Here is a 16733-nt window from a genome sequence, read left to right on the forward strand (position 1 = left end):
TGGTGTCGACGGCGTGGCCTGCGTGTCTGTCTGCCTACGATACGCCCAAAAAAAAAACGCATGAGCAAAAAGGAAAGCGTAATGGGGCAAACGAAATCGAAAATAAGCGAAGAAACGCAGCGGAAGAACGGGGACGACGACGTCCGTGTAGCCTTGTGAGGATGCGGAGGTGTGCTTCAGCCGTCCTCGCGTGGTGTACCACAAAGCCGTACGTCTGGTGTCAAGTCCCAATGACTGTCACACGCCGGCGCAGAGATGCATCAACTCGAAAGCAACTAGGGAGATCAACTGATGACGACCTGGAGAAGAGCAAAGTGAAAATTGTCTTCTCCGCCTCCACTTTTCTTGTCTCTACTTGATTCCACCTCCACATGCCCACCTTGACACACACACACACACACACACACACACACACATCCACGCGCGCATACGCCGTCGACAGCAGCCGTCTGTTATCTATGAACTCCGTGCGTGTATGTACGTTTCAACCGTGCTCTCATTACCGCTGCTGCTTCACTGTTTCTATCTGGCTCTCTCCTCACTCCTCACCGCCTGCTTCCCCTCGCGACCCCCTTACTCCTCACTCAGAGGAGTGTGAGGAACGCACCGCTGTTGCAAGTGAGCGAGAGAAAACAAATACGAATTCGCTGAAGCTCCGACATAACAGAGCCCGCTGCTCGTTCTGTGCTCCTAAATATTCGGCGAATTTTGCGACGCGTATTACCATCAAGGGTTCGCGCAGCCTTGCAAGTCGCCTGTATCATCACCGCCTCTCAGTGTAGATGTCTGCAAGACGATCGTAGCGTTCTATATCTCCCATTCTCCTTTCTCGAGGTCCCAAAGGCTGCGCTCTACTGCGGCACCACGAGGTTCATACAGAGGCCCCCCCAAAAAAAAAAAAAAAACTTCTATGCGTTCTAGTCGACGGAAAACCGATCGAAGCACATCGCTGGCCGCCGTATACACGCACACGTTCTCTAAAGCGGCGCTTCTGCGCACTTCCCCGCCTCTCCGTCTCGATCACTTCACCACTAAGACGACACGCTGCCAACACACGCCTCGCACGTCTTTGCCCGCATAGTTAGCAGCGCGACAAGACTCGAGGACACATAAACGAAATAAGAAAGGACTTTTGAGCAGAGCCGCCTCCTTCCCACTGGTGTGTGTATGTGTGTGTGTGTGTGTGTTTGTGTGTGTAGTGGCCACCCCTCTTGTGTAGCAGAGGACGTATTGACTTCTGTGTGCCTGTCTGTTGTTAGCATCTTCCCCCCTTTCCCTTTTCCCTTTCTGTGGCTCACCCCTTTCTATTCCTCGCAGTAAAAAGCGACGGTCGTGTGTGTGTGTGTGTGTGTGTGTGTGTGTGTGTGTGTGTCGGCGTGCGTGCCTTCACAAGTCTCGTATAGACGTGCCGTGTGAGTGTGAGGCGTTTCTCGGCTTTGTAGTTGACGTAGTTCCTTCGCCCCCCTTTCCATTTTTCTTTCATTTTGGTGACTGCGCGTGTGTGACGCCTTCCTGCCGTGTCCTTCTTGACTCCGACGACTCCGGCCTGTGGTGTTACCGCCCTCTCCCTCCGCGAATACCGCCAAGGCGGCCACGCCCACCACCGCTGCGACTCGAGGCCCCAGCATCACCTCTCCCCCTCCCTCTCCCTTCTGTTTTAGCGTGTGTGTGTGTGTGTCTTCTTTTTCCTTCAAAGGCCTCTTTCTCTTGTTGTAGAGCGTATTCTCTTCTCTCTCTTCTTCGTTAGTCTCCGTGTGCCACCGAACACACGCACACAGAGGTGCACATATTTGTATTGCCGAGTCGCATTTGCGTGTTGGCTTGTGTGTCTGTGCGCAGTTGTCGTTGCCTTCGCTCGTGTTGTGTTTTCAGTGCGGCGCTCGTACTTGTCGTCACCATCGTCCTTCTTGTGGTTCAAGAGCGACGAAGCAACGCGAGGAGGCACACCCGCTCATCACTGCTCTTCTCGTTGAGAAGACGTGTTTGGAGGGCTTTTCTCTGCGCCTAATTCTTTTGGTTTTCGTTGTAAATTCGAGTACCCGTGATCGTATACGGAAGTGCATGTGTCGACCTCCCCCCTCTCCTCCCATCCACATTCTCCCCTCCAGGTCCACTACACTAGATCTCCTGTTGGCTGTTAGGGGCCTGAACGCCTCTCCCCCCCCCCCAGGCCCACCCTCCGTCTTTGCGCACTTGTTTGTTTTGGCGTCTCCCGCTGCAGCGGTCGATCGCTCCACTTTCCTCTTCGCATTTTTCTGCCTCGGCCCGCCGTCCCGACACCGCCTCTTACGTCTCGCAGCACGACCGTGTGAAAGATCAGTGCTTGCGCCGTCGACTTCACTTTCTTTGTCTGAGTCCCCCTCTACGCGTACGGGCACACTGCGAAGCCACGCGTGCACACGCTCGCACACGGACACTCACCCCGGCAGACACGGTTACCGCTATAGGACGTCCGAAGAAGCCACCGGAGGTTTCCGTCGTGGCTCCTTTTTAATCTCTCGCGCTTCTGCTCTGTTTGCGAAACTCCACCACCCTCGCCGCAGCAATGCTCCAGGAAACGATCGACGAGGAGCTGTCGATGGAGATGACGGAGGCGCTGCCGTGCGCACCACCACCGGGACGATCCCGCCACCAATCAGACCCACTTTATGACTATCGTAGTGAGCACCTGGCGTTGCAGGCGCGGCTGGCGGAGATATGGGGGCCGGAGGCCCCGTACACGCCTGTGCCGGAGGAGACGTCATCGTGGTTCAAGCGGTACTCCTACGGGTGGGTGTACGAGACGGTGGTGCTTGCGTCAAAGGAGAAGCTGACGCACGAAGCGCTTCCCCCGCCAACGCGGGATGTGCGCGCGCACGAGTGCGGGCTGCGGCTGTCGCGTGCTGTGCAGGCTGCGATGTACGAGCGAAACGCGTGGAACTGCATGGTTGGGACGGAGGTCGTGAGCACGCTGGACGCTTCGAGTCGCGGCGTTCTGCGGTGGGTTGGGGTGCCGCAGCAGGGCGGGTACACGCGGATGATGGCTGGCGTGGAGTGGAGCGTGCCGCCGGCTCTGCGCACCGCTGCGAGGTCCGACGACAGCGGAGCGTCGCCGTTCTTCGACGGCGTTGCGCACGGTGAGCACCTGTTCACGCCTGAGCAGAGTGGCATGTCGACACTTGAGGAGACTACGACGCTGAGGCTGGACCTGACGAGCCGCGGCGGCGTGGTGGAGATTCCAACCCCGAAGCGCTTGCCTCTTACACGCCTCCTGGCGTTTAAATTGCCCTACTACCTGTGGATGCAAGTGCCGTTTCTGCTTGTCAGCAACATCTGCGTCATCACGCTGCCCAGCATCCTGCAGGCGTTCGTCGCCTTCTTGGATGATGACCCAGGCACGCAGACCTGGGGTCGCGGCCTTGGCCTTGTAGCGGGAATATTCCTCGTGCAGGCAATGCAGAGTGTGTGCAATCAGCGCTTCAACTACATTTCTTTCCGCTGCGGCCTGCAGTACCGCTCCGCGCTGAACTCGCTGATCTTCGAGAAGTGCATGATCATCTCCAGCAAGTCGCTCGCACAGCCGGATATGAACGCGGGTCGCGTCATCAACATGATGAGCACCGATGTGGAGCGGGTGTACTTTTTTATGCTGTTCTGCATGTTTTTGTGGAGCAGTCCGGTTGTGCTTCTTCTCGCCATTGTGCAGCTTTGGCGGTTGGTTGGCTGGTGCGCCATCATAGCCGTCGCCTCCTTCCTCGCCACCATCCCGCTGAATGCCTTCTTCATGGGCATCCAGATGCGGGCACGCCGGGACATCGCGAAGGCTGCCGACGCTCGAGTCAAGGCAACAAGCGAGTTCTTTTCCGGCATCCGCGTCGCCAAGTTTATGACGTGGGAGCCTTGCTTCGTCGCGAACATCGAGGAGAAGCGTGCGGTGGAGTTGTTCTTTCTCAATAAGATTCAGAACGCGCGCGTGGCCACGTCGTTCGTGAACAATGCCACACCCATGCTGATGATTGCCCTCGTCTTCACCGTGTACTACTGCACCGGCCACGAGCTGAGCACCACTGTTGTCTTCCCCACCATTGCGCTGCTCGGCGTCCTCCGCCAACCGTTTCAGCAAATTCCGTGGGTGTTCACGATAGCGGTGCAGTTCCTCATTTCGATTGGCCGCATCCGAAGGTTCCTCGAGTGCGACGACGCCACTTGCTCCACTGTGCAGGACATGGAGGAGTACTGGAGGGAGCAGCGCGAGCACAGCGCTGCGTGCCAGCTTGCCGCTGTGCTGGAGAAGGTCGACGTGACTGCGTTTGTGCCCGTGAAACTGCCGTTTGCGCCGAAGGTGAAGACGTCTCTGCTTTCTCGGGCTCTGCGGATGCTGTGCTGCGAGCAGTGCAAACCCACGAAGAGGCACCCGCCTCCATCGGTTGTCGTCGAGAATACAGGCTACGTCTCCCCGGCAAGCGCGTCTCGCCACATCGTGGAGGGCTGCAGCGGCACCGTGCACACAGCAACACCGACGTCTACAAGAAGCGCAAAGGCGCCTCAGATGAAGACGGATGAATTCTTCGAGCTGGAGCCGAAGGTGCTGCTGCGCGACGTGTCTGTGAGTGTCCTGCGCGGGAAGCTGACGGTTGTGCTTGGCGCGACCGGGAGCGGGAAGTCGACGCTGCTGCAGTCGCTGCTGTCGCAGTTCGAGATCAGCGAGGGCCGCGTGTGGGCGGAGCGGAGCATCGCCTACGTGCCGCAGCAGGCGTGGATCATGAACGCGACGGTGCGCAGCAACATCCTGTTCTTCGACGAGGAGGACGCCGCGCGGCTCGCGGATGCCGTGCGCGTGAGCCAGCTGGAGGCGGACCTTGCGCAGCTTAGCGGGGGGCTGGAGACGGAGATCGGGGAGAAGGGCGTGAACCTGAGCGGCGGGCAGAAGGCGCGCGTGAGCCTTGCGCGCGCCGTGTACGCGAACCGCGACGTGTACCTGCTGGACGACCCCCTGTCCGCGCTGGACGCGCACGTTGGCGAGCGCGTTGTGGAGGAGTGCTTCCTTGGCGCGCTTGCGGGCAAGACGCGCGTGCTTGCGACGCACCAGGTGCACATTGTGCCGAGGGCAGACTACGTTGTGGCGCTGGGTGACGAGCGCGTCGAGTTCAGCGGAAGCAGCGCGGACTTTATGCGGACATCTATCTACGCTGGAATGGCTTCCGGCCTCACGGTGAACAAGGAAGAGGGGGATGCGGAGAGTTCGGAGTCTGCACTTGATGCAGAAGAGGAGGAGGCAGAGGTGATGGTCGACAGGAGCGCCAGCAAAGGCGAGGGGCCGGACGAGGAGGACGATGCGGCAGCCAGAGACCCCGCTGCCCGCTCCTTCGTCGTCGAGGAAGAGAAGGCGTCGGGCGGTGTTCCGTGGCGGACGTACCTGGCGTACTTTCGGTATTGCGGCGGCGCGCACGTCGCGGCGACGATTGTGCTGGTCTTCGCCGTTACAGAGCTGATCACGGTCTCCAGCAGTGTGTGGCTGTCAAGGTGGACCACGAAGGAGGAAGGTGAAAGTAACGCTCTGTATCTAACCGTGTACCTGCTCATGGTCCTCGTTGGCGGTGCTGGATATCCTTTCCGCTTCGTCGTGTCGTACACCGCAATGCGTCACGGTTGCAGCGCGCTGCATCGCACCATTCTGCGCTCGGTGACAGCAGGCACGATCGAGTTTTTCGACCGCACTCCGCTAGGACGGCTGCTGAACCGCTTCTCGCGCGACATCGACACCCTGGACAACGGCCTGCAGATGTCAACCATCTCCCTGTTGGAGTGTCTCTTCTCCATCTCCGTTTCGATGCTGGTCACCACCTACTCACAACCGTTTGTGCTCATTGCGCTTGCGCCGTGCGGGTACCTGTACTACCGGCTCATGGTGTTCTACAACTCCGCCAACCGCGAGATCCGCCGGTACACGAGCGTGATGAAGACACCCGTCTTTACTCAGCTGACGGAGCTTACGAACGGTCTCGCCACCATCACGGCCTACGGTAAGGCAAAAAAGGTGATGGCTGAAGCGCTGGAGAGATTGGATGTGGTCCACTCATGCGGCAACTTGGAGAATAACACTAATCGGTGGCTCGCCGTACGCGTCGAGCTCCTCAGCAACATCGTTGTCACGGCCATCGCTTTTGTCGGCGTCATCACAACATGCCTTCGCTCGAACCGCATTGATATTGGCCTCATCTCCCTCTCCCTCACCATGGCGATGCAAACGACCGGCGAGCTCAACTGGCTGGTGCGCATGGTAGCCACCATGGAGGCGGACATGAACAGCGTGGAGCGGCTGCAGTACTACATTGACCACGTTCCCAAGGAGGCGATGCCGGAGCTGGACGCGGAGGTGGACGCGCTGGAGAGGCGGACGGGAATGGCGGCGGACGTGACGGGGACGGTTGTGATCGAGCCTGCGAGCCCGACGGGCGCCGCGCCGCACATCGTGCAGGCCGGGTCGCTTGTGTTCGAGGGTGTGCAGATGCGGTACCGCGAGGGGCTGCCGCTTGTGCTGCGCGGCGTGAGCTTCCGGATCGCGCCGCGCGAGAAGGTCGGCATTGTTGGGCGGACGGGGAGCGGGAAGTCGACGCTGCTGCTGACGTTCATGCGGATGGTGGAGGTGTGCGGCGGGGAGATCCGCGTGAACGGGCGCGAGATCGGCTCGTACGGGCTGCGCGAGCTGCGGCGGCAGTTCTCGATGATCCCGCAGGACCCTGTGCTGTTCGACGGGACTGTGCGGCAGAACGTGGACCCGTTCCTGGAGGCGTCGTCCGCGGAGGTGTGGGCTGCGCTGGAGCTTGTGGGGCTGCGCGAGCGCGTTGCGTCGGAGAGCGAGGGGATCGACAGCTGCGTGCTGGAGGGCGGGTCGAACTACAGCGTTGGGCAGCGGCAGCTGATGTGCATGGCGCGCGCGCTGCTGAAGAAGGGGAGCGGGTTCATCCTGATGGACGAGGCGACGGCGAACATCGACCCGGCGCTTGACCGGCAGATCCAGGCGACGGTGATGAGCGCGTTCTCGGCGTACACGGTGATCACGATCGCGCACCGGCTGCACACTGTCGCGCAGTACGACAAGATCATCGTGATGGACCACGGTGCTGTTGCGGAGATGGGCAGCCCGCGCGAGCTTGTGATGAACCGCCAGTCCATATTCCACAGCATGGTGGAGGCTGGGGGGCCGTCGGCGCGAAGACACTTCCTGTCTCTCGTGCGGCGTCGCGACAACGAATCGGCTCCGTACTCAAAGTGCGGGTGAGTGCGCTCGCACGGCGTGAGCACGGTTGGGCTCGTGTCTCTCTGTGCTCGGTAGCTGCGCGGAGGCGTAGTCGCATTGGACGGCAGCGCTGACGCGTTTGGCCAAGGCCCCGCGTTGGGGCGGTGCGAATGGGTCTGGTCGTGCGGACAGAGTCGGAGTACGCTACGGACTCCTTGAGCGGCATGCCACGCGCTGCTTTCTGTTTTGTCTTGCGTCGGTGCCTTTTTAGCCGGCGTGCGCCCATTGTGATTCGGTCAACATGGTTCCCACGGTGACGTGATGACATCGTTGTGCGCGAGACGGAGCTGGAGGCCCTTGTGACGTTGAATGGCGTTGTGTATGTTATTCTCTGGTCGCCTCCGCTTCCCCCTGTCAAGGCAAGGCGAACCAAAATAGGCAGCGCTCGTCTTGACGACGCATCCTGTGGAGAGCCAGGGCGGATGAGTGGGTGCAAATCGTCAGGTGGTCGTGGCTGCAGATTTGTGTGCTTCGCGGACCTGCAGAGGGCAGCTAGGGGCATGCTGGGTGTCACTGCAGTGCCGCGGTGCTGCCCCCGCTCGTTAGTTTAATGCGCTCTCTGCGTTGGCTAACAGGACGGCCGCAGCACTGGCCCCGCCCCTTTGAGCCGGTGTGCACGTCGTCGCCGACTGTCATTGCCCGTACACCCACACAGTGAACTCGCTCCCTCCTCCTCCTCTTTGGTGCCGCTATTCTTTCTCCCGTTCGGTGCGTGCGGTTGTACCGAAGGCGGCTGGCAAGTCAGCACGGAGTTCGCGTGGGTTGTGGTCCTCCTCACCCCCCCCTCTCTTTCTCTTGGCATCCGTTCTTACGCGACAAAACACATGGTTGTGCGCAGCACCGCCCTTTTTAGGCGGGCGGCATCTTCGTTGTCCGTGCGCAGGCTCGCACGCGCGTTTCTGTTGCGGCAGGGAGGGGTTTTCCTCATCCATTTGTGCCTGGAGCGCTGTGTGCTTCCCTGCTCCGCCAGCTGCTCCCCCATCTTCGCCTTACAGGTCAGACCCCGGACGCTTCGACAGATCGGTTCTCTGTCTGTGCCTGTTTTCTCTTCGCCGTTCTTCCAGACACTCTTTCTCCTACACTCCCTGGATGCTTTCTCCGCTCCGGCGGCGGTGGCCTTCAGCGGCACCCTGTTCAACCAAGAACGGCCCGAATACACACAGGCCTACACGCGCGCAGAGAGAGGCGTTCGTGGTGCCTTCACAGCGCCACTCTCACTTGCGGCTGCCTCTTTTCTTTGGTCGCTGTGCGCCCACGACAGGGACGCGCACGCTCACAGACGGGGCGGCTATTCGAAAGTCGCCGGCGGAGGAGGCCGACGAACCAAAGCGTACCACCACCCGCCCAGCCAGCAGACCTCAGAGAGGCGACGGGGAAGAGGGAAGTAAGCTGGGGCCACTGCAGCAGCGCATGACCGCTGATTCGACGCCTGTGCACACGTTTGTTTGTTACGCTCTCGTCTACTCTCACGTGTGTTCTTCGCGGAGTTGTTGGTCCTGTGCGAGCGTCACTCACAGCTCAGCCTCCTCTCTATCCGTGCCCTGTCCACCCTCTACAGGGTGTGCGTCGCTCATGCGGAGTGCATGCCGGCGAGGAGGAAGCGAAGTCGGCGGCAACAGCGCCAGCGATCAACGACAGTCGGACATGCTCATTTACGGTTTGCCCCTCCCTCCCTCCCTTGAGTGATCCTCTTTTCTTGTCGCGGCACACGCGCATACCCTGCCACTGCTGCTTCCTTGCCACGCAAACGCGTACAGACACGCACGCGCACTGGAGGATATACATGCACGGCTGTCGTCACGTGGGGTCTCTGTGTTTCCTTGTCCGCGTGTCCGTTCGGCCACGAGGAAGCCGGCAGACCTGCGCGCAGACGCAACCACAGCTCACCCACCTCTGCGGCACCACCGCTGAATCCTCGTTGTCTAGGACGAACCGTTCTGCTGTCGAACCCGAGCCACGCGTCTGGCGGGCTCTTCTCGTGCTTCGTCGACCCTAACTTCTTGTGTGTAGTGCGAAGTCAAAGGGCGAGAGGCACTCCTTGCTTCCTGTGTGGAAACGAGTGTAGGCTGCCCTAGAGGTGTATCAGAGGTGGTGCCGCGGAGTAGCAGCGGTGTCGCTCTTTCTTCTGTAAATACTGCTCTCATTCTGTCGTCTTGGCTTGCTGCTGTCGCTTCGCATGGCCTCCCACCCTCTTCTCTGTCGAAGGAACGCGTGCGGGCATGGGGGCGCAGGGCACCGTTTGCGTGAGCGTAGGTCTGTGTGTGTGTACCCCCGATGGACGGGTGCACGCTCTTCGACATGCCCCCCTCCCCTCTTTGTATCTCCGCCCTCCTGCGCCCTCCGCTGCTGGCTTTGGTGACGAGGGTAGAGGTGATTCGCAGGGCAGGGCATTTTCGTCTGTAACGTGGGCCAGTGCGGGGGGAGGGCGAGGAGCCCATGAATGATGACCGCAAGAGAAGTAAAGCCCACGCAGTGAAGTGTTAGGCGAGAAAGACGGTTGTGGCGGAGGTGTGGAGGACGGCGGTGCTCTTCGCATCTGCATCGGGGGCGGCGTACGCGACGAGGGGAGCGATACCGTCACCCACTCCATCCTCCCAAGGGACTATCTCGCTGCCCATGAGCGCAGGCAACAGAGAAGATGCGCCACCGTCTCTCCCGCGCACACTTGTTTTGCTGCCGCCTCGTCCCTCCTCCCCGCGGTCGTCTCGACTCTCCGCCGCCTCCCATGCCACGCGCTTTCACTTTTGCGCTCGCGGTGACCCTCGGGTCAGCACTCGAGCCCGATCAGCCGGGATGCTCGACCCTCCCTCTGCGCATGAGAGAGCGCTCCTGCCTTTCCCGGTGCGCTGTCGCTTCACCTCATTTGGCCCTCGCGCAAGACCTCCCCACAGCCTCCCCTGCCTCCGCGGCGATACACAAGCAGACATATACACTTCTTCAGCCACACGTACACCCTCCTCCATTGCTCTGCCGCGGCGTCAGGTGTGTGGCTCTGACTCTATCATCGTCGTTGCTGTGCTGGCGCCCTGCTCATTCCTCTATCACGGCGTGCTGCGCTGCGGAACTGCGGAGTGCTCGCGGCCTCCTCTCTCTCGTCTTCTCGTTACCTGCCTTTCGTTTATCCTTATCTCCCCCCACCCTCACCCTCACCCACACAACCTCTCCTCTCCTGAGCATCAACGCTGGTCCTTCCCATCCAGCGGGCCTCCTTTACTGTCTGCTTCCTTCGCACAACTGCACATCATCATCGCCGCCGCCGTCGGCACCCGCTTCCGTTAACGCGAAGGTCTTGCTCCCTCTCTCTCTCTTCTTGGGTTTCTTCCAGCGCGCTGCAGCATTGACATCTGAGCATCGCTTCCCTGACGCGGCGGCGTGCATCCACACCGCTCTAGTAGCCGCCATGCAGTACGAGGACCCGCGCCATCACAGCTCAGGGTTAGCGGAGCGCAGGGCGCTGCCGAAAGGCGGGCATCCGAATGGCGCCGGTGAACGGCTTGCAACCGCTTCAAAGGCCACGGCATTGAATCGCCAAGCTGCACTGCACGAGCGCGATGCGCTGAAGCAGCGAGTAACGGAGCTGTGGGGCCCACCGAAGCACTACGTGGAGTGCGACGAGGACCGCGCCTCCTTCATCCATCGCATGGGGTACTTCTTGGTGTATCCGATGGTGCTGCTCGCATCACGGGAACAGATCAGTTTTGAGGATATGCCCCCGCCAACGCGGGATGTGCGCGCGCACGAGTGCGGGCTGCGGCTGTCGCGTGCTGTGCAGGCTGCGATGTACGAGCGAAACGCGTGGAACTGCATGGTTGGGACGGAGGTCGTGAGCACGCTGGACGCTTCGAGTCGCGGCGTTCTGCGGTGGGTTGGGGTGCCGCAGCAGGGCGGGTACACGCGGATGATGGCTGGCGTGGAGTGGAGCGTGCCGCCGGCTCTGCGCACCGCTGCGAGGTCCGACGACAGCGGAGCGTCGCCGTTCTTCGACGGCGTTGCGCACGGTGAGCACCTGTTCACGCCTGAGCAGAGTGGCATGTCGACACTGGAGGAGGTGACGTGCGTAAGGTTACTGTCGTTGGATGGGAAGCCGGTGGATGCTGCTTCTGTGCCGACGCCACGCCGGCTCTCTCTTATGCGCGTGCTCCCGGCGTCGCTGCCGGAGTATTTTTGGTGGCAGTTTCCCTTCAAGCTCGGTGGTGACGTGTGCACCATCACTATACCTTTTCTGTTGAAGGTGTTTGTGCACTTTATCAGCGAGCGCAACCAGAGCTGGGCGCACGGACTGGCGCTAGCAGTGACGTTCTTCCTGACACAACTAATTCAGAGTGTCTGCCTGCACCGCTTCTACTACGTGAGCATCAAGTGTGGCCTGCAGTACCGCTCCGCCCTTAACGGGTTGATATTTGAGAAGGTGTTCACGATCTCCAACAAGGCTCTGGCACATCCACAGATGAACACAGGCCGCATCATCAACATGATGAGCACGGACACCGAGCAGGCAAACCAGTTCATGCAGTATTGCATGTACATCTGGAGCAGCCCCATGATGTTTATTATTTCCATCTCATTTCTCAGTCGCTTGGTGGGTTGGTGCTCCATCATGGCTGTGGTGGCGCTGCTCATGACGCTGCCGATCAACGGTTGGCTGATGAAGTGGCAGATGGCGGCGCGGCGAAAGCTAGTGAAGGCAACGGACGTGCGTGTGAAAGCGGCGAACGAGTTCTTCTCGGGCGTCCGCATAGCAAAGTTCATGACATGGGAGCCTCGGTTTATCGCCAACATCGAGGAGAAGCGCGCCTTGGAGGTATCGTACCTGAAGCAGGTGCAGACCGTGCGAGTCTGGACGTCATTTGTGAGCATGACCACCCCACAGGTCATGATCGCCGCGGTGTTCATGGTGTATTACCTGCTTGGGCACGATCTGACGCCGACGGTGGTGTACCCCACCATCTCTCTCGTTGGCATTCTCAGGATGCCGTTTAATATGCTGCCGTGGGTGTTCACCGTGTCGGCGCAGTACCTTGTGGCCATGACGCGTATCAACAAATTCCTCGAGTGCGACGACGCCACTTGCTCCACTGTGCAGGACATGGAGGAGTACTGGAGGGAGCAGCGCGAGCACAGCGCTGCGTGCCAGCTTGCCGCTGTGCTGGAGAAGGTCGACGTGACTGCGTTTGTGCCCGTGAAACTGCCGTTTGCGCCGAAGGTGAAGACGTCTCTGCTTTCTCGGGCTCTGCGGATGCTGTGCTGCGAGCAGTGCAAACCCACGAAGAGGCACCCGCCTCCATCGGTTGTCGTCGAGAATACAGGCTACGTCTCCCCGGCAAGCGCGTCTCGCCACATCGTGGAGGGCTGCAGCGGCACCGTGCACACAGCAACACCGACGTCTACAAGAAGCGCAAAGACGCCTCAGATGAAGACGGATGAATTCTTCGAGCTGGAGCCGAAGGTGCTGCTGCGCGACGTGTCTGTGAGTGTCCTGCGCGGGAAGCTGACGGTTGTGCTTGGCGCGACCGGGAGCGGGAAGTCGACGCTGCTGCAGTCGCTGCTGTCGCAGTTCGAGATCAGCGAGGGCCGCGTGTGGGCGGAGCGGAGCATCGCCTACGTGCCGCAGCAGGCGTGGATCATGAACGCGACGGTGCGCAGCAACATCCTGTTCTTCGACGAGGAGGACGCCGCGCGGCTCGCGGATGCCGTGCGCGTGAGCCAGCTGGAGGCGGACCTTGCGCAGCTTAGCGGGGGGCTGGAGACGGAGATCGGGGAGAAGGGCGTGAACCTGAGCGGCGGGCAGAAGGCGCGCGTGAGCCTTGCGCGCGCCGTGTACGCGAACCGCGACGTGTACCTGCTGGACGACCCCCTGTCCGCGCTGGACGCGCACGTTGGCGAGCGCGTTGTGGAGGAGTGCTTCCTTGGCGCGCTTGCGGGCAAGACGCGCGTGCTTGCGACGCACCAGGTGCACATTGTGCCGAGGGCAGACTACGTTGTGGCGCTGGGTGACGAGCGCGTCGAGTTCAGCGGAAGCAGCGCGGACTTTATGCGGACATCTATCTACGCGTCGCTGGCCGCTGTGGAGGCAGATAGCCCTACGGGAAAGGGTGCTGGCGCGAACGCAGAGGCAGAGGACGGGGACGCTGCCTGCGGCGGCCTATCGGACCCGGAGGAGGGCTCTGCAAAGCCAGTGAGGAGGGCGGCGCCATCCGCCGGCGCCGCTGCCCCCACCGCTGCTGCTCAGCTGATGACGGTGGAAGAGAAGGCGTCGGGCATGGTAGCATGGGGGACCTATCGAGCGTACCTCAGGTTCTGCGGAGGGCGTTTGTGGAGTATCGGGGTTCTGGCGATGTTTGGTGTGACCGAGCTCTTTACCATCTCTTCGATGCTGTGCTTGTCGATGTGGACGGCGCGGCGCTTTGATTTGTCGGACGCGTCGTACCTGCTGATGTACATGGGCTGCGTTGTGATGGGGACGTTGACAGTGCCGCTGCGCTTCTACTTCTCATTCGAGGTAATGCGACGCGGGTGCGTTAGGATGCACCATGCGGTTCTGCGAAGTGTGTCACGAGGAACGATGGAGTTCTTCGATACAACACCGCTGGGCCGCATACTCAACCGCTTCTCGCGCGACGTGGACGTCACAGACAACACGCTGCCGATGTCGATGCTACAGATGATGAACTGCCTTTTCGGGATCCTGTCGTCGCTTCTGGTGACGTTCTTCACGCAGCCGCTGGTGATATTCGTACTTGCGCCGTGCGGGTACCTGTACTACCGGATCATGGTGTTCTACAACTCCGCCAACCGCGAGATCCGCCGAACAAGCAGCGTCGCAAAGTCGCCACTGTTCTCTCTCCTTGGGGAGGCGCTGACGGGCAGCGCGACAATAACTGCGTACCACCGCGCTTCAACGGTGATGCAGGAGGCGCTGCGCCGGCTAGACCTGGTGTACTCGTGCTCGATCCTAGAGAACATGGCGAACCGCTGGCTTGGAGTTCGTGTAGAATTCCTCAGCAACATTGTGGTGTCGACAATCGTGCTCATCGGCATTGGCCGCACGGTGCTGATGGAGACCCATGAGGAATGGATAGCGCTTGTCTCGCTGTCACTGACGATGGCGACGCAGACGACAGCGATGCTGAACTGGCTTCTGCGGCAGGTTGCGAGCGTAGAGGCGGACATGAACAGCGTGGAGCGGCTGCAGTACTACATTGACCACGTTCCCAAGGAGGCGATGCCGGAGCTGGACGCGGAGGTGGACGCGCTGGAGAGGCGGACGGGAATGGCGGCGGACGTGACGGGGACGGTTGTGATCGAGCCTGCGAGCCCGACGGGCGCCGCGCCGCACATCGTGCAGGCCGGGTCGCTTGTGTTCGAGGGTGTGCAGATGCGGTACCGCGAGGGGCTGCCGCTTGTGCTGCGCGGCGTGAGCTTCCGGATCGCGCCGCGCGAGAAGGTCGGCATTGTTGGGCGGACGGGGAGCGGGAAGTCGACGCTGCTGCTGACGTTCATGCGGATGGTGGAGGTGTGCGGCGGGGAGATCCGCGTGAACGGGCGCGAGATCGGCTCGTACGGGCTGCGCGAGCTGCGGCGGCAGTTCTCGATGATCCCGCAGGACCCTGTGCTGTTCGACGGGACTGTGCGGCAGAACGTGGACCCGTTCCTGGAGGCGTCGTCCGCGGAGGTGTGGGCTGCGCTGGAGCTTGTGGGGCTGCGCGAGCGCGTTGCGTCGGAGAGCGAGGGGATCGACAGCTGCGTGCTGGAGGGCGGGTCGAACTACAGCGTTGGGCAGCGGCAGCTGATGTGCATGGCGCGCGCGCTGCTGAAGAAGGGGAGCGGGTTCATCCTGATGGACGAGGCGACGGCGAACATCGACCCGGCGCTTGACCGGCAGATCCAGGCGACGGTGATGAGCGCGTTCTCGGCGTACACGGTGATCACGATCGCGCACCGGCTGCACACTGTCGCGCAGTACGACAAGATCATCGTGATGGACCACGGTGCTGTTGCGGAGATGGGCAGCCCGCGCGAGCTTGTGATGAACCGCCAGTCCATATTCCACAGCATGGTGGAGGCACTGGGCCGCAGCGAGGCAGCGCGCGTGATTCAGGTGGCGATGGCTTAATAAGGTTGTGGGTGGGGAGACGGGCTGCGAACACTTGCTGCGGTGCTAACTACTTCGCGGGGCTGGTGGTGACACTAAGACGATCTTATGTGACAAGGCAGCTCTCTGTAGGTCGCTGAGCGCCTCTCTCTTTCTCGGTAATGTGAGCTGGTTGCGCTGTGGACGACAAGTACCGGCTGGAGTGGCAGTGCGCTCATCGCATGCCCTCTGGGAGCCCTGAATGCTGCTTGCGTGGACCGTGTACGGTGCAACGGAACGATGGGTGATGCGGCGCGGAGTGCAAGGGGCATCGGTGCACGCAAAGGCCTTTGTTACGTCACCTCTGATGTGGGTGTATATACAGCCTTCATTTGAGGATGTTGTCTACGTGCCGCACCACCGCTTCTCGCCTCCGTCCTTTCCCTGAGATACTTCCCCCATCCACGTAGCACAAAGCCTCGCGCGCGCCGCTAAGGTTTCGCCTCCGCGCTCCTCCACCGCGCCCGTTGCTCCGACACACCGCCTCCCTTGCATCCCACAGTCTGTGTGTGTGTGCGCGCGCCGGACTCTCCTCTTTGGCGTTCACACAAGTCGCTCTTTCACCGAAGATGCCGGCCACCGGACCGTGGCACGAGGGTCCAGTACGTCTTCTGTGGGTAAGCCGATAGCCGGCACCCTGCGAAGCGACGCACTGAGGTGTCCCACGTCATCAGGGGTGATGACGGTAAAGCAAGTCCGCTGCAGGCACCCTGCCGTCGGGCACGGCTGCGGACTCTTGCTGCCGACGGACCGGTCTGGGCTGTGCGCTGTGCCGAAGAGACTCGCGACCGCGATCACGCGTGTACCGGCTCACTGCAAATCGCGTCAGTTACATGGTGGCAGCCGTCCCGCACCAAACAACGAGGGTGCCGAGCTCACGAGACGACAGGAGACCGTCCTCGCCCAGCGCCGCACGCGCACCTGTCCGTCCTTTGCATTCCTGCAGCGACGGGGGACTGGCAGCGACAAGATGGAGTGCACATGGCGCGCTGCCTGCTACTCCGCTGGCACGGTGGCATCCCCACCCCGCGCGAGTTCGCGGATCGCGCAACGCTCGCAGCGCACCCCGTTTCATACAACGACGCCACTACGCCCATCTCACCCGCGCCGCATGGGCCCCCGCCCCCAGTCGCGTGTCCGCCGCCGCCCCCTGCGCTCCCTCAGGACGGCAAGTGGCGACTTCGTCGCGCGCACGCACATGCCTATCCGCCAGCCCCCACCCCCACCCCCGCTGGACACACCCACCCCCTGCCAGGGCCGTGCGGGTTCAGGGGAAGGCGGGATGCCCCTTGCTGCCACAGACTCACGGCAGCGTCCCACCTG

At 61.4% G+C, this 16733-nt stretch overlaps 2 protein-coding genes across 2 annotated transcripts; both read left to right on the forward strand.

Moving 5' to 3' along the window:
• Nucleotides 1-2545: 2545 nt before the first annotated feature.
• ABCC1 (putative ATP-binding cassette protein subfamily C,member 1) lies at nt 2546-7261 on the forward strand (the record flags this gene model as incomplete). The annotated part of the gene is made up of 1 exon (XM_001683292.1): nt 2546-7261. One exon carries the CDS (start codon nt 2546-2548, stop codon nt 7259-7261), a length of 4716 nt encoding a protein of 1571 aa, XP_001683344.1.
• A 3418-nt stretch (nt 7262-10679) lies between these two features.
• On the forward strand, nt 10680-15392 carry ABCC2 (putative ATP-binding cassette protein subfamily C,member 2; the record flags this gene model as incomplete). The annotated part of the gene is made up of 1 exon (XM_001683293.1): nt 10680-15392. One exon carries the CDS (start codon nt 10680-10682, stop codon nt 15390-15392), a length of 4713 nt encoding a protein of 1570 aa, XP_001683345.1.
• Nucleotides 15393-16733: the final 1341 nt, after the last annotated feature.

The sequence above is a fragment of the Leishmania major genome, chromosome 23 (assembly GCF_000002725.2).
Source record: "Leishmania major strain Friedlin complete genome, chromosome 23".
NCBI classification, from domain to species: Eukaryota; Euglenozoa; class Kinetoplastea; order Trypanosomatida; family Trypanosomatidae; genus Leishmania; species Leishmania major.